Here is a 26,328-nt window from a genome sequence, read left to right as displayed (position 1 = left end):
ACGGTGTTTTATTGGCAAAATGATTACGTTTTATAAACGTAGTGAAGGAAAAATATATCTAAAATATGAATTTTTAAAATGAAATGAGCGCCAAAAATGCTGTTTTCATAGTCAAATAGTGATTGACCGTGTACGGAAACATTGGCCTTCATTGATGGTCATTTCCTGGGGTCATTACACATGACGTAATAATAATTAACCGATATCACGTATCGCGTGGGCTTGGTTGGATGATTCTTGTAAAAGGTGCCAACAATCAATGCCTCCAAAGTACACATGCAATCGATAAGGAACGCAACATTTGACGTTGGTTTTTGTCGGTCATGTTTTTAAGACAAAGTCGATTGAATCTTTTCAATGACAGTGATCGCGATGTCGCTGAAAGATGTGAGGTAAGGCTGATAAGGTTGATAGCCGAACGAATTTACGAAAGGTGGTAGCAAGTGGTTAGCAATATATAAGCAATACATTTATTACTTCAATAAATGGTATAAATATGATCAAATCATTCTACTTCACACGTGCCACACGTGAGGAAGTTGTCTATATAATTTAAGAAGTAATTTAAATAAAAATAGTAAAACAATCGTTACTCACCACGTGTGTTTCGCTCACAGTTGGTTGTGTTCAAATTCTGTGCTGTACGCAAGCTCGGGCACAAGCAGCCGTCACTTTGCACGCAAAACACTGTGCCGAATTTGTCGCAAAATAACACCACTTCCGAGAAACCTCTCGTACGCACGGTAAAGGTAATAATTGAAAGAAATTGATACTGTTTGGGACACTGTATGTTACTTATTTCACTGTAATTCAAGCAATTTTAGCAAAATGACACATTCAACATCATCTTGTTGAAGAGGAAGCTGCGTAATTTGCTTTGATCTTTTACATTGAACAGCTTACCGGCTAGTGTTAGCTTTCTTATCCTTCTTAGGTTAGCCTTTCTCACTATCTATAGAGTCACTCGGAAGGTACGTGAAAACCACGTTAACCGGTAAAATATCACCTAAAACTTTAGTATTTCTATTGCAGAAACAACGACCGAACACACCGCACCGGGGAGCACGAGTTAAAATGTAAACAAACCATTTGCACTGTGGGATACGCACGTCCATCACTAGTGACACCACATGGCGACGTCGGCATGAAACAGTTGAGTCGGCATTTTGTAAACAGTTGCGCTACCAACCGCATGGATTTAGTGGCGCTAATATCGGCTATCTGTTGCTTTGCTTCAAACATACAACATAATGCAAACAATTTAAAACTAAAATGTATTTTCAACCTCTTCGAGTGCTGAATGCTAAACAGCACTCAACTAAAAATCTTAATACTTGTTATGGCTCTATACGTTCTTTCTCCAATTTCATAATAAAATAGAAAACTGTTTAAGAGTTCTGTAACATTTTATTTCACTTTGCTTCATGGATTCGCACATTGCTTATTGGTCTAGTCTATTACAACAAAGAGTATAGCGATAGTATTACCGATAAATTAAGAGATACTAAGGAGATGTTCTTTACACTGTTCATGTCGCACCGTTCATGTTTTCGTTTTATGCACGAGAAATTATGCCGAAAGTTGATAGACAAAAAATTGGAAAAAAAATTTCTTCTTTTGTTTAATGTTTAATTAACATTTTCTCAAACCACGTCACTAACAGAAAGTTATGATCAATTCTGCAAACATGTATTTTCACTATTGTTCGGTGCACGTCTGTTTGACGGAAAACGAAGCTTATAAAATAACAACTTTACAAAACAGGAGAGCTTAACCATTCGCACCTGAAGCACCGAAAAAGGGGTGAAAATATCGTAATGGAAACACTGGTTCGCTTATTTGTCAGGACAGAAATCAATCAACCATCTGTCCTTTTGCTTTGTCGATACATTCATTCCATGGTGCTTGCACAGATTCAATACCAAACGATCAAAGAAGAGAGAAAAATAACTTTATAAATTAAGATCGAATTGCAGTGTCTATACACAACACATAAATCATACACAAATACCATAGCGATGCAAAAACGTTAGCGTTAGTAGTAGCAGAACTATATGAAGAGGCATTTTTGGCATATTATTTGTCCTTATCGCTTGCATGCATACGTGCACCTTGCACATTCTGGAAAATTGCCGTGCCAAGTTAAAAAGTAACACGATTGGCAAAATTATGGTACAATTTCCGTCTGCTTCGTTGCATGATTGCTTATGTATGTAAAGAGGGGTTTTTGTATATAATAACTACAGTCTAGCATATAATTGGTGTTTGCTGTTGTATACGCGCAGAAGAGAACAAAACTGTTCCTAACTTCGCTTACATATATCTACCTATAAACAGGGCTTTATATACCCACATATCAATGAACGTCTGCAGAGCAAAAAGCTTCTCTCGAGTGCCACACTGTGTTGTGTAAAGAATGTTTAACTTTTTCATACTGGTGCTCAATCTACCCACTAACGAGGCCTCCCGAAGTAACGTTGTAAGGTGTGCTCTTTAGTATATAAATGTTACACTTGTTTGTTCGCTAAAAGCGCACACACCTTGGCTTATATGTACATAATTTTTGGTCATTTATAAAAAAAAAACGAATGTCAATGTTTCCCTTCCTCACTTCCTTCCTTTATAAGATGATCACGCTTTGGAAGACACGGCATTTATACATGCGTGCGTGTGAGTGTGTGTGTGTTTTGAGTTTTTTATCTAGTGTCACCTACGAACCCTACGAACTATTACGATTGTCGATCGATCGTCTGGAAAAACCACTCGGTGAAACGACGCAACTGCTGCACAGCTGCCTGGCTTTCATCTTGCAGACGCCGGTTTTCTTCCGTTAACCGTCGGACGGCATGTTCGAGCGATCGGCGGCGACGTTGTTCGCGCAGTACGCGATCGGAAAGCTGAGTGACCTGGCACTGAAGTTCTGGCAGACTTGAACTGTTCTGCAGTGCCATCAGGGCTTGCTGCTGTGCGGCATTACTGCTACCGGTGGATACGGGTGAAGCTGAGCTCGGTGTGGAGGAGGACAGATCCGGCCCGCTCCCGATGCTACTACCGGTTCCGCTAACGCTGCTACATCCACCCGCTCCTCCTCCATTAACAATTGTCCCTACTGGACCGCCCCCATTCATAGTGCCATTGTGACCGGTTTGCTGTTGCTGCTGCAATTGATGCTGATTATGCACTCCGTTCAACACCTGGCTGATGTCGTCGTAATACACATTGCTTCCTGGGTGTTGCGATTTGGCCACAGATTCCGATAACTAAAAGTAACCAAAAATCAGATTTAGTTTCATTCTTTACTGGAAATTATAAAATGAACTGGTAACTCACCTGTGTCATTGCTTTGGTTGCCGTATCGACCAGACTGCTCCAATCCATCTCCTTCATGTCCGGCAAAGGAATTTTCCCTCCACCATTCTTTAGGATGCCACCGTTAACGAACTGTTGCTGCTGTTGCTTTCTGCTAGGGGACATCTTTAAGTGGTCCTCATTCATGTGATGCTTTCCGAGCAGCTCACTAGCCGGACTGGAACTGTTCGAGGTAGTCGACGAAATGACCGTTGCTGGGCGAGCCGTTGTAAAAATAACCTCCTCTTCGCCTCCATTGCTCGGACTGTTCGTACCACCACCATTCGCCAGCTTAAGTCCATTCCCATTAGCGGCCGAAAGTTGTTGATTTGAACCACCCAGATTGACACCTTCCCGCGAGCGACTCTTCTGCGGGATCGGTTTCAATCCACCGGCCAAGCTGGCAATATTTCCGAGACTGTGGCTGTTATGATGTCCCTTCTGCATTCGCTCCATGCCGCCCGCATTGAAGTTGTCATCGTTTGCAATATAGTCCGGGTTGATGAGCTTCATCAGATCTTCCTGCAGCGTGCTGCCAGTCGTGTAGTTCACACTATTGCGCTGTGGGTGATGTTGGACTCCACCTTTTAGGGCAGCTCCACTTCGTAGTTTTGCCGTTTCGCCGGTAACATTAGGTCGCGGACTATTATTGCGGCTGCTCGATGCACTACTGCCCGAGCAGGTTGTAGCACCACCGTTCGCTTTCTTGCCATTAATGCCGTATATGTTGGTCGTGGTTGCCGATCGTCTCAGCTGCGGTGAATTGTGTCGGGAAAGATCGTCCTCTTCCGCCGTGTGATTACCACCGGCCGCCATCAGTAGATGATGGTTTGAAAGATTCTTCAACGAACTGCTGTACAAAGGTTCTGGATGGTTTTGCTGTTGTTGCTGCTGCTGTTGAAGAACTCCAGCTCCATCTAAACCGCCATTCGGCGAATCAGCAATGATGAGTCGTTTCAACATTGCGATGTTGGCCGAATTGTCCCGCCCGACCGATTGTCCCGACACTTGACTTCCGTTACTGCGTGATGGTGACGATATCTGTCCGCTGTCATTGTGCAGAGATAGTGGACGGGGACTGGAACCTGCGAGAGGCAGCGAATTGCTCGACGCCGTTAACTTCGGATGATGGTAGTTAACGCTCGGATCAGAAGCAACGGATGGTGGACTCGCCATTATGGTGGATGCTTCCTGCGGTGGATCCAGTACGTCGTACCAGCGTTCATCATTGGACGAGTGTCCACTCGAAGACGAGGTCAGAGTGCCCATATCAGCCCCGTTAGGCTGAGTAGCTGCAGGAACCTGCTGACCAGTAGCACCGACAGCTGCGGTAAACGATCGACTACTACTTCCCGTACCATATCCCGAACTGTTGCTTGATCGTGGTGGTGAAAAATTACGCTCATATCGTCGTCGGTGGCTGGCGGATGATTGGAGTTGCCCGCTAGGGAGTACCTTCTTACTGCCGCCGCTACCACTGCCTCCACCGCTTTGACCGCTGGTACCATTTTTATTACCACCATCCAGTACCATATTGTCGTACTCGCTTTCGTAGTTGATGGAATTGAAGCGACAGTTCTGCAAGGTACAACCGCGCCGCGGTGTAAAGTCAGCAAAAGATTCGATTACCGTGACCGTAACCTGGGCGGAAGTTTTCAGTAGATCGACCATCTGATCGTGAGAGAGCGTCGCTACGGCAACCTTGCAGATCTCCACCAGTCGATATCCCTGCCGTAGCCCGGCGGCCCACGCTTGTCCCGAGATCTCCACCTGCGTCACTACACCATCCGGTTGTACGTGGAATCCAAGCTGTCCCATCGGATTCCGGCGCAGGCTGAGTTCAAGCGCACCGCACCCATTTGTCACGGCACGTAACCGCTCGATTACCTCCAACTGCTCGTCTCGGTCGCCGGTGTCGCGCATGTTAAGCGTCACGCACTCACCCTGATGGTAGTACACCCGCAGCGCATTCTGGCTCGTCGACCAGCCGAGAATTGCTCGGCAAGGCGTCACAAAGATGATCTGCCGCGTACACTCCTCAATCAGCACGAACGTTTCCGCCGAGATGCCAAGGAAGCAATCGACGTGTGTCGATTGGCCACTGTCATGCAACACCACCTGCCAACAGAATGCACCCCGCTGTGACAGATCGCCCGAGAAGCGTGGTTTAGTCGGACGTTCGCGCTTTTTGCTCGGGAAGATCGAAAACCGCTGGCCCGTTTCGACTACCGTCGCCGTGCTGTAGTTGGTGGCCAAATCCTTTAGGTACTCTTGGCGCGTCCGGATCGCCATCATCGCAAACTTCACCGATCGATGTGCCGCATTCTCCGCGTTGATCACCTTCGATAGCAGAAAATCGGCAAACTGTTTGCCCCGCGGATAGTGCGACCCAGCCCGCACCGGTGGACCAAACACGGGCACATCCTTCGAGCGTGATACTGCCACCCGGTACTGGGTATGTTCACTGCACGGGTTTACCGCGCGCACAATCACAAACACATGCTGGAACTGGCTGCGGATGTTTTTCGGCGTGAACGGTAGCGCGCCCGGTTCCTGGAACACGATCGTCACAATATCGTTGCCGATGTGACGCTTGCGGAGCAACTGTTGCCGATTGTTTGGCGTGAACGGTAGCATCGTCGATACGTGAAACATAATCTCACAATCCTGTTGCGTTGCGTACAGCGAATGCGTCCCAGTGGAGTCGGTTTTATTGTCCAGGCCCGCTTTATAGTGCTCGAAGCCTTTCAGCCGGACCCGCCGTCCAATGGTGTCGAGGAACTCGTTAAACGCCGGACCAGCATCCTCGTTGTTGTACATATCCTCCTCGGAGGATTGCCCAGCCCGGCAGTACAGGATGCCCACCTTGTACTTGTTGGTGAGCCCCTGCTCGTCCAGCTTCAGCAACTGCTGCTCGCACTGGGGCGTGCTGACTGCCAACCGCAGGCAACCGATTTGTACTTCCGGCGCAACGTACTCCAGAATCTCTTTGGTATTGGCGTGCTTGCCGGCACCGCGCGCATTCGGGATCGAGTCCTCGATCACCGAACCGCGCAACGTTAGCAGCTCCGAGGTGCGCACAATCAACCGATACAGGTACTGTTCGGCCGGGTGCGTCGTCGTCGGTGCCACATCCGAGCCGTGTAACGCGAGCGTCTGCACCGGCGTCGGGTTGATCTTTTCTCGCTTGATCGAGATCGCGACCGGTCCGAGATGTTCGTCCATCCCGAACCAGTTCTGGTGCTCCTGGCCGAAGAAGTGCTGCCGGTAGTAGAGTGCCCCGTTGTCAATCTGTTCGATTGGACGGGGTCCTTTCTGGTACGGGCAGGTGTAACCCTTCCACAGCGTATCGTTGACGCCACATTCTAGCACGGACACGCCGTACGCAAGGGCTGGCCGGTGGATAGGTCGCCGTTGCTGACCATTTACTGTTCCACCGGCACCCGAGGACGATGTCGTTGATGACGCCATTCTCGTAAGGCTAACCTCACGCTCCTCCTCACCGCCAATCTCATTGCGGAAAAAGGGACAATTCTCCAGCAGTTCATTCTGTTGCCCATCACCGTAGTCCTCGTCTACACTATCCCCGTCGGGGGTGGACGATCGTGTGCCGTACGTGGCCGCTGCTGACGCTCCTGTGGTCGTATTACGCCGGCGCTCCAACAGAAATCCTCGTAACTTCGCCGCATACCCCAGATTGGCCGTAAGCGAACGACAATCGAAATGAGCAAATGCCCTTCGACGCTGTCGCTCTTCAATGTCGGCCGAGGAAACAGTTGTTGTCGTCGAACTCGTACTCACGTTCAACGCCGCGCACAGCTGACTGTCGTCCAGAGAGACTGTCGTGCTGGTGGCCCCTCCATTGGCCACCTGTCTGGATTGTTTCCCGTTCGCAGATCCATTGCTTCCAGCCGCACCAGCCCCCGTACTGGAACCCCAAAGGCGGTGAAATTTGTTCCTTAGCTTCGGACTTGCATTTCCTCCCCGATCAACCACGTCATCCCCGGTGAGGGCGATTGGATTTGTAGGCGCAGCAGCACCTCCATTACCACTTCCATGCGCATGCCCTGTGTGATGTTTGTTCAGCGAATACAGCAGCGACGACCCATCCAGTCCGAACGGTTGATACTCTTGCAGCATTGTGAGGAAGCTTTCCCCCGCACTCGGTGCACCAACATGACCCGGATGGTGGTGGTGATGGTGTGGATGTCGGTCAGATGAGATCACATCTATTGAACCGTGGCTACCGTACTCGCGCCTTAGATTCGTTCCTCCGCCCGGATGGAGATGATCCGGTATGCCACCGGCACCGTGATCGTGAATCAGCTCCAAACTAGAATTACTTCGATAGAGATGATCGGTGTGACCATGAGGCGATAGCTTTGTTCCTACCACACCATTACCGTTGCCCATCGTCGCCATCTGACGCTGGACGTACGAGTAGCGCTCGTGAAGCGAATTCCGGGCCAAGCCCGCATCAACACGCGCTCGCCGCACATTGCTTTTGTAGTACTCAACGGCATGCATCGCCCGTTCACGTGCCGAAGGACGATTTTGCGGTGCGCTTCCGGCCGGTGTCAGATGATGTGGGGGTGGTGGCGGTGGTCCACCCATACCGACACCTGGTGGTGGTGGCGGTGGTCCATGTGGATGATGCATACCCGACGGAGGCAACTGATGTGGTGCACCACCAACAAGGCGTTGTTGTGGATGGGACGGTTGTGGTTGTTGTTGCTGCTGCTGCTGTTGTTGTTGCTGCTGATGATGTTGACCCATCATTGCAATACCGGCACCGGCCACAACCGGTGTTGGCATCATGTGCGGCAAACCAGCCACAGCTGGTCCTCCGTTGATGTGAGGTGGTTGTCCTCCAACCTCCGCCAGATTTATCATCCCATTGCTAGAGTCCTGGAAAAGATGAGGAAAAACAGAGATTAGAGAACAGAATTTAGAAATTTAGTCTTACAAGCTTATGTTCCGATCATTCTCCTGAACACACGCTTCATTAGTTACACCATGATCGCCACAATGTTCAAGGTCCTGGTCAAATAGAAAGCTCCAAGGGGGAACGATCAATCAGCAACACCACGAAACACGGCCAACAGTAAATGAACGATTGAACCGGTTGCCCTAATTATTGGCAATTGTTTTTACCTTTCAGTGGGTGCGCTGTACTACTGGCCCGGACTGTCCAAATTATTGTGTACAGCATCTTCACTCAATATGAAAAGCGTTTCCAAACGGCAAATATTCACCCCAAAAAGGAAAAAAAGCAGCACGGAAGGAGGATGTAAAAGTGTGACCCGTATACACTTGGGAATGTTATTATGTTGCTGCTACGATCTAAATCGCACGCCAAAAGCTTAACCTCAAATTAAAAGACTCTTAAAAACGTGAGCACATCACGTTCGCGTTGCACATTTTCAAAAAGTATCAACAAAACTTGACTAGAAGTTTGGGGGGTTGGGGTTGGAAGTGAACGCTCACAAAAAAAACAACATTACGCTTGTGCTCATTACGAAATGAGCTTCATCACCATTGACGGATGGTTTGAAGGTTTAATTTCCGGAGGCTAGAGAGATCACCCCGTGTGTCATTCGTTAGAGCGTGACCCGGAAGTTAACCGTGGAACAGATCGTAGTTGTTGAACAGGTTCGCTTCATGGTTTTGGAAGAGAATCTGTGCGATGTTATCGATACGTGACATGTTCGATTCAGAGTATTTTTTACTGCCAATGTTTTATATGGACATATTTTTTTCGGGGAGAAAGTTCAATGCGCACAGAGAGAGCTTTGTTACGCTTCATTAACAAAATGGATAGGCAGCACAGGTTGATTGAAAACCATGTGACATATTTTGTAGATGGTGTGGAGGCCTATATTGTGATGTTTTATTTATATTGAAAGTAAAGCAACGATTGCTCGATAAAACGCGTTGTATCAAACATAAAAGCGCTGCACCGGATGTGATAAGAAAGTACACATCTCGAGGATATAAAAAGACACACACACACACATTTCACTCTCATGCACCATTTCCTTAATCCCGAATTTTCCCGTCATTCTGAGCTACGAACGGGCACGTCTCGATCGCAAACAATGCGTTCGCTGCGCCTGCAATCTAATCTAATTTTATAGCGCATTAACACTTCATTTCAGACGTCCCATTCATCGCTAATGAAGCGCTGAGCAGCGTCGGAAGGCGCGGCGGCGGTGCCAGAATTCGAACGAGCATCAATCATGAAGCAGGATGATGATTATAAAAAAAAGGTTCTACCTCCAATTTCTTAAACCCAGTGAATACTTCTTCGCCTTCACGATGTGTCCGCGATGTTTGCTTGTTCGGTGCTCGAACACAGCAAAAAAGGAAATGAGAACGTACTACACTAATACTAGACAGAAGGAGAAAAAAAAACAATGCTGCAATTGGACTCAATCATGTCTATTTGTGATGGATCTAGTCTTTACACTCTTCTGCCTTGGCGTAATATGCGTCGTTTCTGTCTATTCTTGTGTGTGCACGAGTTAAGGTGCACAGGAGGGCGACTACAAGAGACGAGAATAGCCCTCGGACCGATTGTGCTTGTGGGTATGTGTGTCTATGTTGAAGATTTGTAGTGATCCTTCCATTCTTTTCACTGCAACAGCTGCATCACGTGCGCCTTCATCATGATGATGGTGCCTTCGTGCATTTTAGAAGGAAGTGCAATGGAGAAATAGAAACTTGCGCAAGGGTAGATGAACTACACCCAAACACACACCCGCCAGTAGGTTGATCAATCGATTCGATCCCGTGTCTGGAATTCCGTTTTAGTCGCTGTTTCCCTTACGAACTTGTTGGGCATGCTTAAATCTATTGAAGTTAAAAAATACGAACAACGGGTGGGATCTAGATCGACTTCCTTCCGAATCGATTTGCTTGTTTTTGCTGAGTTTTCAAGGTGCGTTTTATTTCGGTGTTGTGCAATTACTATTGACTTTACCCAATTAAACTGTCGATTGTCACGCTGGCAAGGATAGGGTTAATTCTTTGTGCAACATTGAACACTTGGGAACATTTCCAAACAGCCTTATAGCCTTCGAATTTTCTACGATGAGTGCATCGTTCTTCCAAACGAGAAGAGCCTCGTTTCTGGCTCTCGTGTCAATCACAAACAGCCACAAATACGACACGGACAGACCAAACGACCGGAAAAGGTGGTTTGGAACCATTCTAGCCAGTAAGTTCTACGTTGTACAGCAACAAACGTGCGTAACGGGGTTTTTTTTTTCTTAATACACGTAGAACAACTACGATACCGTTGAGTTTTGTCGTCTGTCTAGCAGCGCGTTGAATCTCGCCGGTGTACAGAACACACACAAAGAGACCTTAAACTTGGTACCGGAGTACACAAACGGGTCAGAGCAAACAAACCGGCCCCGGGGGAAGAAAACCAGCCTACCAGAAAGTCAACCGAACCAACCGGGAGTTGAAAAGACGAAAGTAGGAAAACGTGTTTAAGTCGCGCGAGCGCGCGTAAATACACCGAGACGGAACGCGCCAAAACCGCGTCGTCTTGCATCGCACCGGCAAGTCTCTCCGTTGCGGTATCACGAACTGCACCGCTTTAGGAAGATCTTTGTAAGACCCCGCGCGTGTAGACGACGGAGAGACCCCTATCCATCAACCGGTCTTTTCAAACCCGGCTGCATCTCTCACATTGCATTACAATTGCATCGGAGACTAACACTACCACGAGATCTTCCGCCATTGCATAGCTTATTATGGTGCTCTTCGAACGCTAGTGGAAGAAAAAACGTAAACAAACGATCCTCTTCCTCGAACGCGGGATGGTGGTGATGCCCGGCGGACAAACACTGGAACTGGTGATGACACAAAAGACACTCCAACCGACGCACTGGTATAACCACCAGTATAATACACCGTCCACCCCTAACCGTTGGGGATATTGTATCACCAACTCCACCACACGCACTTATACGCGTTTGGCTTCCTTCTTCTTGTGAATTTGCACAACGCACTGTTTGTCGCTTCTTTGGAGCTTGGAACACCACGCGGCAGCAGTCTTCCTAGAAGCATCGTACCATCCACGACACGATATACTGTTGTTGTTTGCAATACACGGCCATGTAAGTTCGTCACTCTTACGCCATATATCTACGGCGAGAAGAAGCAACATGTTTCATATTGCGTGTGTGCGTACACCTCCTTCTTCTGCTGGTGCTGCACAAGCTATCGGCAACAATTACGAGCCGTTTATGGCCTCATCATATCGTGTTGTTGGATGCACCTACGATGCGATGGCCATGTTGGTACGGTGTCGGCCATTGTGATGTGTCCCATGTATGTGGTTTACCCTGAAACCGTATGACCGGTGATGGAAAACCTCTCGGTTCTCAAAGCCTTACCCTTGCCTTATCTACCGCACCGCACTTAATCGGCATGATTTAATCGTCGGAATGAATTGCAATCATTACGGCTCTTCGGGGGTAACTGTGTAACCATTCGTACGTAGAATGATTTCTTCCTGAAGCATCAGTAAGACATCCCTTTTTTGCAAAGCACGCACAACACGGTGTGACCATATTTGATTGATTTAATGATAAATACATTGATCAAGTTGCTTAAGGTACCGTTCGGAACTTGCGGCTAGCTTGCACAGGAAACTAATCCTCTCCGATCTAGGAAGTGTCCATGTTCCTTTATCTGATTTTGGATAAACACAAAGAGCAGGAAAGGAAGTGCGTTACTTATCTTCAACGATATCAACGTCAACATGCGTAATAACTGAGACTCCACAGGTCCGGATGTCTTCAAAGATATTCAAGGTCTTAACGAGATCATCTCAGCAAGTGACACTAACAGTTAAAAAAAAAGGCAACAGCAAATGCACAATTTGTGCCACAATTGCCCCTATTGTGTAAGAGTGCAGAGAAAAAAAACTTCTGCTACGGAAATGGTACTGCTTACGTTTACATCATGAAGACTTCCTCCACCCCTTCAAGTGTGTGGTCCAGGCGAATAGATGGATCAGTTACGTTGATCGCGATCCCCCTTCCCGCTGTGACTCCTTTCTGTGATACGGGTGGTCTCTGGTGCATTAATGGAGTGTAATTTGTGATATGATAATATTATTACCCTCTTTTGGGAAGCCACCTCAAACGGTGGATAGACTTCGTCAAACGTCAAACATCCGAAGTACGGTGACTGTCCAAACCATCCCGGATGAACCGTCGGATGCTGGCAAAAGAACAGAGTAATGTAATGCATATCATGTGGTAACGAATCACACATCCCTCAGTGGAGCAGTAAATAAATAAATAAAGTCGCACACACTCCTGATGCTGCGCCGGTTCCTTCCGCCAACCTACATATCTTTACCTCCCGGTGGTGTGTGAGCGTTGTCTGATCCCTCATACCGATAGTCGGTTGACGGGGTGTATCGGAACCGTATCGGAGAGCCGCACAACGGATGGGAATAGAACACAAGTGGTCTGTGTTCCGTGACCAAGACCGACCGAAGGGTGAAGTTGGAGGTGCTTGTGGAACGAAACCTGCCACAGTGCATCGCGCAAGTGCGCTCAGTATCAGTTACCAGTGCCCTGAGTCGAGTCAAACATGCATCACGGCCCAGTGCTCCCGAGATGTTCTAGATTGTGTTGCAATCGGGGTGGAGCGCACATGGCGCACTTGTGCACTTCATAAATATGCAACCACTCACTTAAGCCTCCCCCCCTCCCCCTACATACAAACATGTTCCCTTTCCGTTTTCCTTCCCGTAAAACAAAAAAGCAAGAAGAATTGCAACAGATACGCGACTGTGTGCATCAGAATTTTATGACTTCGTTCTAGTGCAGTAGAGGAATAACAGGTATAAACTACCGTAATACCACATACAACGCACAGCGGCGTATATACACTATATCCTACATAACCTATTCCCCGTTTTTAGCAAGTACCACTACATGCACAGCCCATATCGGGGTGGAATTGAATAATCTCATTATGGTAGCGTCACGGTTTGGTTTGCCTTCAAATAAAATTAAAAATAGTCACCCGTCAACCTACGATTCCAACGGGCCGTCGCGAGGTGTGAGAACTTCGTGAGTTCGGCCCCCACCCCGGTTGGTAGCCTCTCGGCGTAGAATTTAGCCAAAAGATGCAAGTTAATCCCGCATCGTTGCTAGCTTGTAAGTTATCCCTGTGGCCTAGTTCCCAGTTCTGCAGGCATTTCAGCTGATCAACAGGCACAAAACACAATGCGCGATTGCGTCGGTGGGTATTTATACCGTGTGTGGCTCTCTCTCTCCCGCCCGATAGTCCAGTGGAAGTCTCCCCACGTCTGAAAGCGGTATCTAAGAGGCGGCCATCTTTGAATTCTAGCTGTCGCCTTGGCGGTGTGTTGGCGTTCCTTCAAGGGACGGCAACTACACAGTTGACATGGTCATCGCACATTTTAATGACCGTTTGTACCGACACCAAACACATATGACGCCCATGTTTTCTCTTACCCAGTCAGCAGCAGTACCGAGGAATTAAAGTGACGTTGACTCGGTATAAAAACAAACCAGATCCTTTGTGCTATTTAACCACAATGAAAATCTCGATCGATTCATGAATCTGCATTAATCTCTGACCGGGATGGATTAGTCCGAATCTCCATTTCAAAAATCCGAGAATTCTCAAAGATTTGTAACTCCTGTAAGAGTCATTAATCTTCCAATATTTATGACTTCCAAGGAGCTTAACCCCTGCTCTTAGAATTCATGAATCTATTGGAAGTCGATTCTTGATCCTCACTTAAGATCCTCACTCTTCTCAGAAGATTTATAACGCACAACATTACAATCTACACTATCACCAAGCGAATATAAATGTAGTCCAACGAATTCCTCTACAAACGGAACCCACTTTCAAAGGTGCTCCCGAATGTCCACAGTTCCAGAATTTCTTCCTCCACTGAGCTATGGTATGCGATACAACGAGACTGGCGCCAACAGTTTTTGCGTGTTGTTTTGCGAAAGCACAAAGTATAAAACGCGAGGACAACGACCTTTCTAACCGTCTGTTCCGAATCGTCTTATGTAGGCGTCGTCCTCAGTAGCCGGGCCGCCCATTAACATCTCTCCACGCTGGTGATCGCGAATCACCGACTCTTATTAATTCGCTCTGACCCCATCATGTGGGACATATTGCGAAGGAGAACATAAGACGACCGATCAGCCGTCCATATTACTTTCATTAGACGCATTACACTACAGTAGACACTAGCGACAGCGAATGAGAACGGCATCTCGGTGTTTACATATTCTAGCTGACTTTTCCATTAGCTACTGGTGGTCTCTCCCCGCATACATAAACAACCACACACAGGCTAGTCATTGTAGCAATTCAAATATTAAAGTGTGCGGGGGGGGGGGCAAACAACCTCCGAACCGGAATCGTACATCTTTATTTGCGCGACCAATTTGTCCCTTCGTTTTACGCCATCTTGACATGTCCGGGGCAACGACACAATGCGGAAAACTTATGAGACCTAGAGCATTGCGGGTTTAGAGTGATTCCGTTTCAACGCAATTCGATCGGAATCCAGGTATCTCGTGCCGCGAAAGATCGGAAGAATGTCAGTAGAGTTTTATGAGCAGAATTGAAAAAAAAGAACGTCATTCAATAGTGTACATTCTTTGCATTCTTCTCGCCATTGCAGAGCCGGCATCAGTTCCGAGGAGAGAGCCTTGGAATGGACGCGAACCAACTGCTTCGAACATTAATTAACATTGGCGACAGTAACTCTCGGGTAACTCTCGGTAACGGTATAAGCTACCCCTCTAGACGTACTTTGTTTGCTGCAGTTTGAACCATCACTCATGCCCTGCCTGCCTCCTCTTCGCCCTGTCACACCACGGATTGTTTAAGCTTGACTAAGACAATTAGAAAAGAGTATGTTGCAAAATGGAATGTGTGCTACACTATTGGGCCCCCAGAAACATTACGGTACTGACCGGAACAGAATGAGAATGGTTTCGAAATCGGATATCATGCACAGGTCAAGCACTGCCGTTCGACCGTTACCAGAAGCTTACGCAACGCTCAATAAGGACGATCAAAGCCAGCGCGCGGCACCCAACCCATAAGAAGCGCGAGAGGCAATAAAAATAGAGAAACGGCCCCCAACATGAAGCACACTCAACTAGCGCCTCGTATCACACCATTGTTCGACAATTCCTTCCCGGTTGTCACTGTGTTCGCGCGACAAGGTGCGCCTCTTTCGCCAAGAAAGTGTTGGAATTTTTCACCTGTCGCTGAATTCTCGACCGTGGAAGACGTAGAAGTTGTTGGCACAGAGATTTTACCACCCGTAGCGTCTCAAGAGTGTCGTCACGTATTGGTAAGTCCGCCGATCATAAGCATGAAACCCAGACAGCGTCATGGTTCGGAGCGCAATATTGCAGGGCTGCTTGTCATGTTGTTCGGTGGATTTGCGCTACTCCACTGTCATTTAATTTACTGCCCGTATCTTACCATGCAGGCAAATGGCCGGAACTGCCCGGAGACGTCTCGTTCCTGACCCCGTCGCTGACACAGTAGCTGTCCGGGAAATGAATCTCAACAAGCGCGTTCCGCAACAGGAATGCAGTTTAACATTTTGAAACACTGTGTGTTCACCATGCGAAAGGGAGTTTCCCAGAACGCATTCCTACCCTAACGCCGAAGCGCACCCATGCGGTAGTACGGTTGATAATCTCCGGGAGTCGCGTCCCCGAGGGTGTTCTTTTCCCTTCCATCCATCCATCCAATCCATCTCGTATGCAAATATCAGACTCGGTTTCAATCGGTTCTGGATGTCAAGAAGCGAAAATGAAGAGAAGACAGTCTGGGCATGTCGTACAGTCACAACTTCACGCAAGCGACGCAAGATCGCGAGACCGCATGACGAAAGCGTTTGAATAATTCATCCAAGTGTCGACATAATGAGTCGATTGTTTTGGAAGAGAGCAACCAACGAAAACGGAATGTTCTTCAAGTGATCTCTGCTGGCCACGCATATGAAGAATGCCCTCGTCCAGATCCAGTGTGTGTTTATTCTTTCTATAGTTTCCACGTGAAATGAAGACGGAGCTTGGTCTACCGTGCCACCAAGAGAAGTTAGAAAAATGGACTCCGTTTGTTGAGTGTTTGAGGGGAGTTGTTGTCCCCCCGGGGGGCTCTGGTTCAATTTTAACCGAATAGCAATTATTCACTGTACGCAACTCGTTCCATTTGTGGCAATTCCACGCTTGACAGACGATCGTATTGACACCTTATGGCGATGTTAAACATCCCACTTTTTTCGCTTTCATACGATTACAACAATTGATGAATGTTTCATTTTCTGATTCTTTCACCAACTCACCCACACACGCTCCTCGCTTTGGAGTGATTGAATTATGACGCATTTTATGGTTATGGTGTCTGTTAGATGAGTTATGATGAGGTGCATATAGAGTGTGCCCAGAACGATAGAGGCATTTTATTGCGGCAACGTTCGGAGAAGACAAAGAGAACTGACTCCACTGAAACACAAAGGCATCTTTTCTTTTTGCCTAGAGCTAATCTCTTTGGACGTGTCGTTGCATTGGGTCGCTTTCAAAACGACATATCCAACACACAGCAAAACACTATTCGCGCGCATAATCATTCAAAGCCGAACGAATATTAACCAAAAAGTGCAAGCGGAAGCAAACACCCGAAGGAGCTTGATCAGCAAATCGAAACGTACGTGATACGAAGTGACATGCATGTCGCTCGCTCTGCTAGTGTGGATCGTGACTTTAATGCACAGACCTTGCCCTCCGGACTCAGATGACGCGTGCTGGGTGTGTTGATTTTTGCTGACAATGCTACGGTGCTTTATGCTGAAACTGACACTCATAACCAGCTGCTGCTCGATAGATTAAAGCACAAAACCATCCCTTGTGAACGCTTCTCTCTCCTTCTCGCATGGCATTCTGGGTCGCTGTTGTATAATCTATGCGAATGTCTCCACCGGGTTTGCCTGCCAGACCTAGAATTTCTGGATATTCACGATGACGGCGTTCGGAGTTCCGCAAGCGCAATTGATGTCAATTGCAGTCAATTGGTGGAAGATTTCTTCGCTATCGAACTAAATTGAGATATTCAATTTACACACCGCCATCCATCTCCGGGATTCTAGTTGAAAATTCTTCCTAACTTAATCAAATTGTCAACTCGTCTGAGTCGTGACATTTAAGTGTTACGTGTTCGTACAGTACGTTGCGTCGGACTCGTATCCGTACACTGATCTCACATACTTAGTGCCACGAGAAACTCTATTCCCAATGAAATCGATTTCTCGTTAGACATGCCATCTCTCCATACAAATCTGGGTAGGCGTGGGCCATCTCATCATCTCCCGACCATCCCGAATGATTCCGCAATCGGTCAGATCACCGACCAACTCGACGGCTCGAGTGCGAGAAGTGGAAGCAATAACAGGGCGATAATTTACATCGCACAGCTCGCACGACACACAAGAAATGCCAAGAGAGAGAGCTAGAGACCGGCGGCAAGAAGACAAAACCCTGACCTGGACTAAACAGCAGCAGCCGTCCACAGCCAAGAATGCCGCCCGGAAACGCGTCGCGAACCACGACCTGCACACACAACACACCGGGGGTCATTACCGGGTCGCGTGGGTCGGCGCATTCTACTTTATTTTATTCGACGGCCCAACCTTTATTTTTGTATCGGATCAATTTCGTTGTAGGCAATAAGAACCACAGAAAAAAAAACTTCTAACACACTCTAAAAAAAAAAAAAAAAAAGGCACACGAAAAAAGGTCGGATGCGTTTTTGGGTTTTTGGGGTACGTGGCCAGTAGAAGATGCGATCATAATTTACGACCGTCTCACGCTCTCGATGCAGGCATAGGTTGGACACGATCCCTGATGAGTTGTGTCCTGGGATAGAGGAAGGTAAAATGAAATAGGAATTTTAACTTCTGCGCCAGGCGGTCGTCTAAGATGAGCGAGAATAAAATAAAACTAGATCAAGCTTGGTGTTGTCTTTCACTTCAACCACAGTTTCGTGACCCATACGGTCGTCGGGATTTGTTTTATCCTTGGCCCATGTCCTGGTCGAACATGAAAAATGTGTAGAACTAAAATTAAAAGGAACCAGGAAAAAAAGAACATTCTATCTCTGTGAACATCCCACCAAAGGGTAACAGCAAACAGATATTGGATCACCATAATTTAATTTCATTATTTTTAAATTCTGACCAGCGACACAAAGAGCGAAGAAAATAAGTCCTCCACATTCTATCGCACCAAGAGGATAGCCTTGAATGGTAAAGAATAGCCGACACAACACAACTTCGTGTCGGAATCTTGAAGAGGTTATTAAATTAGTCTTATCAAAACTTATACGACTTTAATGGCAGTGGATACGACACGGCACTACGGTGAGAACCTGTTTCTTTGCACCGGTACGGTGACACGGGAACGGAGAAGCTCGAGTACGAGATGTCTTTTAATGATGTTTCGCTTATGAATGAACTCCGTTGACAGGCGGGGCAAATATGAATTCCAACCCAAAAAGAAAAAAACACATACTGCAAAGCAAACCGACATCTTCAAGCTTAGTCTCCTGTTTACTCAAGTGTTTGGCCGTCCTTCCAAGATCAAGAAACTGTACCCGTAGCCATACTCGCATAGCAAGCCCTCGTCAATGTTGAAGATGACTTCACAGAATCACTACAAGCTCGCGGGGAATAGTGCGTCGATGGGAAAGTAACAAACGTAAGTCTGTCATTGTCCGAGAGTACTATTAGAACAGAGCGCGACTACCCTTTCCCAAGGTACACCAAATACAGAGCAGCCTCACAAGACAAACTCCCGCTACACAGTAAGATCGTCCGAGTATAATTTGATTATTAATACGTTTCTATAGCTTTCACTCGGGATATAGTCCCGCATACCATCATCATCGGATGCCCGTGGGTTATTTCAGTGGAGCGCAAGAATATGCGCAAACATTGTGCGCCTAAAATTTGCTTCCCTAATGATCGAGCACTTCCTTTGCTGCGCTCGGTCTAGAATTCCATAATTTCAGTGCTCCAACCACTCGCGATCGTGAACCTATTCGTAACGCCAATAGGAACAATACTGACAGTTCAGGCTGCTTCAGGAATAGTTCATACCTTTCCACCGTACACACAAAGCAAACAGCGGATTTGTATTTCGAGCTCATTTCAATGTCCGGAAAATATTCCCAGCACTGCAATACAATTTAAACGTAAGCACCCGGAGCGCAGATAATTTGATCTGTTTGCTCTTGTATCTTTTTTTTTTTTGGTGTGCGTAAATTTACCCTTCCCCAAACGATTGTTAATTTTGTTTGTTTATCTGGTTTTCCACCCTAGGGAGCCGCTACGAAAATTTGCCACGGCACGGACCACACTGCCCCATTAGCCAATTTCGACTGTAAAGACAGTTGGCAGGAGGAGGGAGAACATGGGCCGAGGAAGAGATGCTACAAATTCTGGAAAAATCTACATTTCCGATGATCGCGGAACAAAAACCGTACGCACCACTCTCTGGCGTCTATAAGACGCGTTTATAAACCGGACCGGACAGACACAGAGGGATAGATAGAAAAAAATAATCGCATTCGTCACGGGCGCGATACCTTAAGAACTCCGGTAAGACCACAAACCAAACCAGCGGAAAGAATCAATTTCCCTTTTCGTATCATCTCAAGAGCCACAGCAGTAGGTTCCTGCGCAACGCAAATCGTACGGATGTTGTACGGGTTGTACGAGTAGCAACTCCACAAACCCACTACTGCTGCTCGGTTCCTTCTCTGTAGCGAACTAGTAGCTACCTCCACTATAACCCAACGTTCCCATCTTTCGATAATTTCGCTTTATGTTGCGCTGTGTGTGTTTCTTATTCTCGCTCTTCAATTCCTCCAGGAAATCGATGCCTAATTAACTCGTTCTGTTCAGGTTCGATTCACCGATTTCATCCGACCAAACACCGCCGGACCGGAAAGATTAAATTATCCGATATCCCCACCCGGGCGGGAGAACTTAAACTCCCGTACGTATGGAACCTTCCCTAACAGCAAGCTTTACCGATCCTGTACGGCGGCGGTAAGCCCAACTCATTGACTCATAAGTGATCGATTGTACGAAGCACAATCGCAAATCGAATCTGGCTTCTATTTAAGGGCTAAATAACAAAACACGTACGGGTCTTGGCTAAACAATGACATGAAACACCGAGAAGCATATGGTAGATAACATCTATTCCCACCTGTTAATAAATAAACACGGCTATTAGGAGCCACGTGCCATCATATTGAACACCGTCTTACCGTGAGTCATCTGGAGGCCGATGATCACGGACGATGTCATACCTGGGAACCTGTGGTGGAGTGACATAATATCACAGCAATACGGAACAGCAGCTCTCAACTAATTCCATCATACAATGACGTCTCAGAACAGATGCCTCCATAGAGTTAATAGACGATTCGAGACCGGGGAAACCTGGTCCCCATGTCCCACCATCGTGTAATTATCGGAAGCCAAGCTTTGCTGAGGTGATTATTAGTTTATTAGTTTTGGAAATAATTACTCCACAGCTCGCCCGCTCGTGGGTCTCAATTCGTATTGTGACTGTGAATGATGATTCGTACCTTCATCAAACTATCCAAAAAAGGAACCAATTAGTGATGGTGCAGGTGTACAACACCGCTTCCAACGGTGTTCCCGTCGTATTGATTGCCCCTTTCGCGCAAGTGGATACCTTGTCATTCATTTTAACTATCTTACGGTACGAAATATGAAGGGCAACAGTATATTCCACATGGCATGTTTAAGCATCGCTAAATGATTCTTCCCGTTAGGAGGACTCGAGAAGAATCGACGATACTCACATCGACGACATGGCCGCACAATTTAGACATGAAATTTCTCCCACAAAACGTCCAAGTTCAATCACGACTTGATCGTCTCCTCGTCATGAAATCGGTCAACCCAAATGTGCTCTGGCGGTAAATATTCCATAAAATTCACTGGTTTTGCTATTCCCTTTTTGGCTTCGCTCTCCAAAGAATTCCTATTACCGATCTTCGATTGGTAGTAATGCACCACCGTGCCAGCTGCAATGAGTAGTTTAAGCAATTTTCCGAGCATTCCTCCAGAGCTGGCCGGATTTAAACGAATCCACACCGGAAGGCATTTTGCGGTACAGAAAAACAGAGCAAATGGAACCAAACAAACGTTGCAAACCAACCGGGTGTGAGTTTAACCGAAGTTGAAGGTATGTTTGTCTTCTGCTTTGGACACTTTTACCACTGAACCGCAGAGGATTGCCTCGACAACGGCTCAAAGTTTCGAACGGGGAACTCACGATTCCCAATCAAATGGCTGCAATCTTTGGTGTGTCCCCTTTCTTATGATTCCATCCCCCGCGGGAAAACCGCCCTCTTGACGCTTCGGGGTAGTATGGTTTCGTGACGGCATGACTAAAGCATCAAGACACGGCTGAGATCCGTCGACCATCGCGAAGGTGGGGGGGGGGGGGGCGATGTACCGTGCTTAAGTGAGCCAATTTCGCAACCACCACAAATGGGCTTTAAATAAAATGTTTTAAACGGTACTAAATTCTACTTCTTTCGTTGCTTTAGGTGCTTCGAATTCAAATGTAGCTTCAACTCGAGCCCAATCCGCGATGCTCGCGACCGATGGATCGGGAACAAAAGCGAAGTGCAGAAAACTGGCACGACTCTCGGAGTTGGAAAAAGGAAAGCTTGCGGAAAACGATAATATGCTAAAGTAAAACGATGTGTACAATGACGGACGGCTAAATATGGCAATGCAGAATATTGTGCCCCATTGCCAAATCGAACACTGCGCTGAGCGAGCAGGGTTAGAAACAACGCTCTACCAGACCATCCGAAGACAGAATGTGAGACATAAAGTGATCTTTGGATCAAATGTCAGACAACACTCGTGAGACGTTTGTGAGACTCCACAAGTACTGACGAAAATTCGTTGCTTGGTGGAAAAGTAATGTTCTCGCTTTTCCTTCCACCCATCACAATATCTCTTTCCCTTTTCCCACCTTGGTGTGGTGGTTTCCGCTCTGGCCAGAAAGTATTCTAGATTCGCCAGACAACGAGAGTAAGGCTGGTGAGCTTCGGGCTTACATTAGTTTAATGTCGGTGCCTTCCGCTTTTATTTTCCGAGCGGCCAAATGCGTTCAAACATCGTCCCGGGACCGGACTCGGGTGGCTAGCTAGGGCCCTGGAGTTCTCGGCGGGTTCGTAGAGTTCAGATTCGGCTCCCGCCGAGCGGATGGAGCCGTCAATCTTCCACGATCCGCTACCTCCACAGGAAGGGAGCACGGAGCGGTAGCAGTTTTTGTTTTAATTTTGTGTAAATGTATTTCATCGTTTACGCATTTTAATTTCATTCGCTTTTCGCTGCGCTTCCGCCGTTGGCATGGCGAGGATTGAGGAACCGAGTGGTAGCGAGTGTTTGACTGCGGAAACGGGGGGAGAATTGTTTTCGCTAGCGGTGGAGTGTAGTTTACTACTACTCGCGGTTGTGGCACATAAGAAACTCGCGTAAAGATGCCCGGCACTGAGCAAGATTCCTGGAGAAGGAAGAAGATGCGGCTTAGAATGGGCCAGGAATAGGTTCTTGGCCTAGCCACACGTAAAAGCTGAGCATTGCGAGGGCATGACCTTTTTTGTTGGGGTTTGCTTGGGGGTTTCTTTGTCTTGTCGAGGGGTTTGAATTGGGTAATCCGTCGCTTCTCGGGACAAATCAGCGTAACGCAGAACCAGAATATCATAACGGAGACACTTCAGTAACGTGAGCAACAGCTCAGAGCCTGTTGCACAAACTCGCACATTTGTAAATATTAAACATCTACTACTGACCTTCAAAAAGGTTCCTGATGTCTCATAAACGAGGAGCTTTGATTTACTACAAAAGCACTAATATTCGTGAGAAAAATTTATGCATGCGTTTTGCTTTTTACGAAACGAAATAAAATGGATGAACCCAGGTGAGCAATTTACTGCCCAACACATCACTTTGGACATTAAAAGCTTATGTCTGTCCGAGAGATATACAATTGCTAACGTGTAATTTACGAAGATAGAGAAGCAACCCAAATTCTAAACGTTATGAGCATTATTAAATGAACGCTAGTGTTGCTGCTGACGGCTTTATCAAGTGTGACGTTTATTGCATGTCGTCCAACTTGAAGACCCTTCTTCATCACCATCTGCTCACGCTCTTCGAGTGACATCGAAACTATTTCTAAACCTCATCTCGTAATGTATTACCCACAGTTCTTAGCTTCCTTTGGTTTCCTTGTTATCTTATACGCACCCCGCTCGGGAAATCACCTTTCACTTCCGGTTTGCAAATTTGATGGTAAATTAAAAACAAAACAAAATTCAAAACCCCGTTCTGTTCTACATTATGAACCGAATATCCAAAATATATGCGTCACACAGCGGTGACGGTGTGCTCCAGTTCATCCAGTCGTATCTTCACAGGAAGCAGCAAACCGGGAACGGGTTTTCTACATGCCGGTTGCTTTTGGGGACAGGTTCTTTACTCCAGCAAACCGCACAACCAAACACAGCGTCGTGTACGTTAAGCTTCGGCCACTCTTCCCTTTTTCCTACCAAAGGAAAAAGATCCACCAGGAGTTTTAATCATGATGGTAATAAACCTTCCTTCCAGGGTTCAGTTTTCAATGAAGTTTCTTCTCGTTGCGGCAATTGCTGTTCTCCCTTGCTCTTTTACATTTGCGTTTCATATGCAGCATCAAGTTCTTTAAAACACTCGATAAAAAATCCTCATACATAGGCTGTTTTTCTCCCCGCCCCACTCTGTTTCTGGTGTATACCACAACCGCACCAGAACCCATCATGCTCGTGATGAATTAAACAGAGGAAAAAAAAAACACACACTTTTAAAATCCCTTCAAAGCATTTGTGAGGCAAGAAGCAAGAATTGAAAGAAGATAAAAAAGAGCACGTTACTACTTGAAATCGATAACCGATGTTTCTCCGTGTCGCTCTCGTCCTGTACCGCATTTGCTTCAGGTCCTCCGTGTCCCGTGGACAACCATTTTTTTTGTAGCTTCCCATCTTGTTCGCTTGCGAGGAGAGAATAAAGCATGATCGTGATGACGAAAATGGTGTACACCAAAAAAAACGAAGAAGGTTTCGTTCATTCTGACCCGCATCTTCCGGACCTTGTAGTTTGAAGAGTATACCTGCGAGGCCAACCAAACAGCAACCACCTCTTGGCGCGATTCAAACGCAGCAATATCCTGTGTGTTGATGATTCTTCTCTTTTTCGCCTTGAGATCACCAAACTCCACATCACACACACACACACACACACCCGGTAGCTGTTTTGGGTTGGTTCGTTTAGGTTGGAAAGTTGTCCTACGCAACGGTTTCCTGACGAGGCGAACTTTTGCAACCATTTAGACAAAGAGCCAGGCGAAGGGCGAGACTTGGGGATTGCAAGAACCTGTACCGGCATGCTGCGAGCAATCGTTACCTTACTTCCTTACACATCCTTCAACAGAACTTGATAGTTCTTAAGTGATACAGAGCTGGTTTGCAAGTTTTTAGCTTCGCTGTAGAAGACTACCTCCTCTCTGAAGATCGCCGTATGTCCATAACTCTCGATTTGCGAAAAACTTCAAAGACTAATGCTTAGACGCTTCAAAACTTTCCAGATTTCCAGGATTTCAATACGTCACTTCAACTCGGTTTGTCTCGGAGGCAGATTGAAAAAAAAAAACAACATGCCTCTTGCATCGCAAGTTGAAAATCATGACCTCACATTTGACCGTGGATCGCGTCCAACATCCCATTCACGGTCAGGCGAATTGGCGAAACGGCACCCAAAGGTAGCCATCATATCTGCGACACGCAAATGGAGTCCCAAAAGACTTTCTTTCCCTCACCACCTGTGGGACTTCTTCCTAAACAGCGTCTACCTTCTTTCTAGGTCCACAATTCCATGTCAGCGTTTCGTACTGGTTTCCATCAGCTTCATCAGCTAAGGCTAGGGGGCGCGGGCCTGTTTGTATTGGTGCGTTCGCAATCTCGCCCAAGATCGTGATTGTCACAAACACACATGTACGGGGCGCAAACCACACAACCGGGAAGCCTTTTCTCGAACGGTAGGAGAAAGACCTCTTTTGATCCGTCGTATCGCGGCATTCGGGCACAGAGAAAGAAAACATTAAAACCCATACACCTGGGAACCATTGCGATGGGTCAATGGCGGTTTGGGGTGCTTGTGTGGTTGGTTGTGTCCCTACGGGTTTCCTCTCAGCATCGATCGTTCTGGAGTAAAGAAACCGGTTTTCTTCACCGGCTTTACCAGGTTTCTACCGCCAAGTCGTCGTTCGCTGTGCCTGAACACGTTTTTATGTTGTGACGTGCTCCGGCAATCGAGAAGGAGCACAAAACCTCTTTTCTGCAACAACTCCGACCGCATCCGTGCGCTTTGCCCCTTTCGTGGCGAGTGGGGGAGCGAGTGGGGAGGAAATTGGGAAGAGCACACTTTCCGTACGTCCTTCTACCACCCTTTGCATGTTTCATGTTTCATCTACCAAGATCACCCACTGCCCGGAAGGGTTTACTACCATAACAAGCTTGTTCTCCCTTTCAGACGCAAAAACCACCGAAAGCAGACAAGAAAAGACGCTTGAACCCTTTTTTTTTCTTTCTTGTTGCTGCTACGCCATATTTAAATGTCCCAAACAAACGCAAACGTTGGTCGAAGACGATGACGCTTCGCCGGAGGAAACGCGTCGTCTACTGCTCAAGCTCAACCTCACAGATTGAGGTTAGGTCGATCGATCAGGCCAAGAGGTTCGCGGTTTTATGGTGCCCAAAATGTGCGCGGCGCACGTGCTCCAT

The 26,328-nt window shown here is 46.9% G+C and overlaps 1 protein-coding gene across 1 annotated transcript in view; it reads right to left on the bottom strand.

The window, feature by feature from the left end:
- Window positions 1-2,729: 2,729 nt before the first annotated feature.
- Window positions 2,730-26,328, bottom strand: part of LOC128714585 (signal-induced proliferation-associated 1-like protein 2) — an 81,365-nt gene continuing 57,766 nt past the window's right edge. Inside the window, exons 3-4 of the mRNA XM_053809458.1 lie at window positions 3,331-8,256; window positions 2,730-3,260 (exon numbers count right to left, since the gene is read on the bottom strand). Coding sequence (XP_053665433.1) covers window positions 2,730-3,260; window positions 3,331-8,256 — 5,457 coding nt within the window. The remainder of the gene's footprint in view (window positions 3,261-3,330; window positions 8,257-26,328) is intronic.

This window comes from Anopheles marshallii, chromosome 3 (assembly GCF_943734725.1).
Source record: "Anopheles marshallii chromosome 3, idAnoMarsDA_429_01, whole genome shotgun sequence".
Classification (NCBI taxonomy): domain Eukaryota; kingdom Metazoa; phylum Arthropoda; class Insecta; order Diptera; family Culicidae; genus Anopheles; species Anopheles marshallii.
The sequence above is the reverse complement of the archived record's forward strand: the minus strand, read 5'-3'. Positions and strand labels throughout refer to the sequence as shown.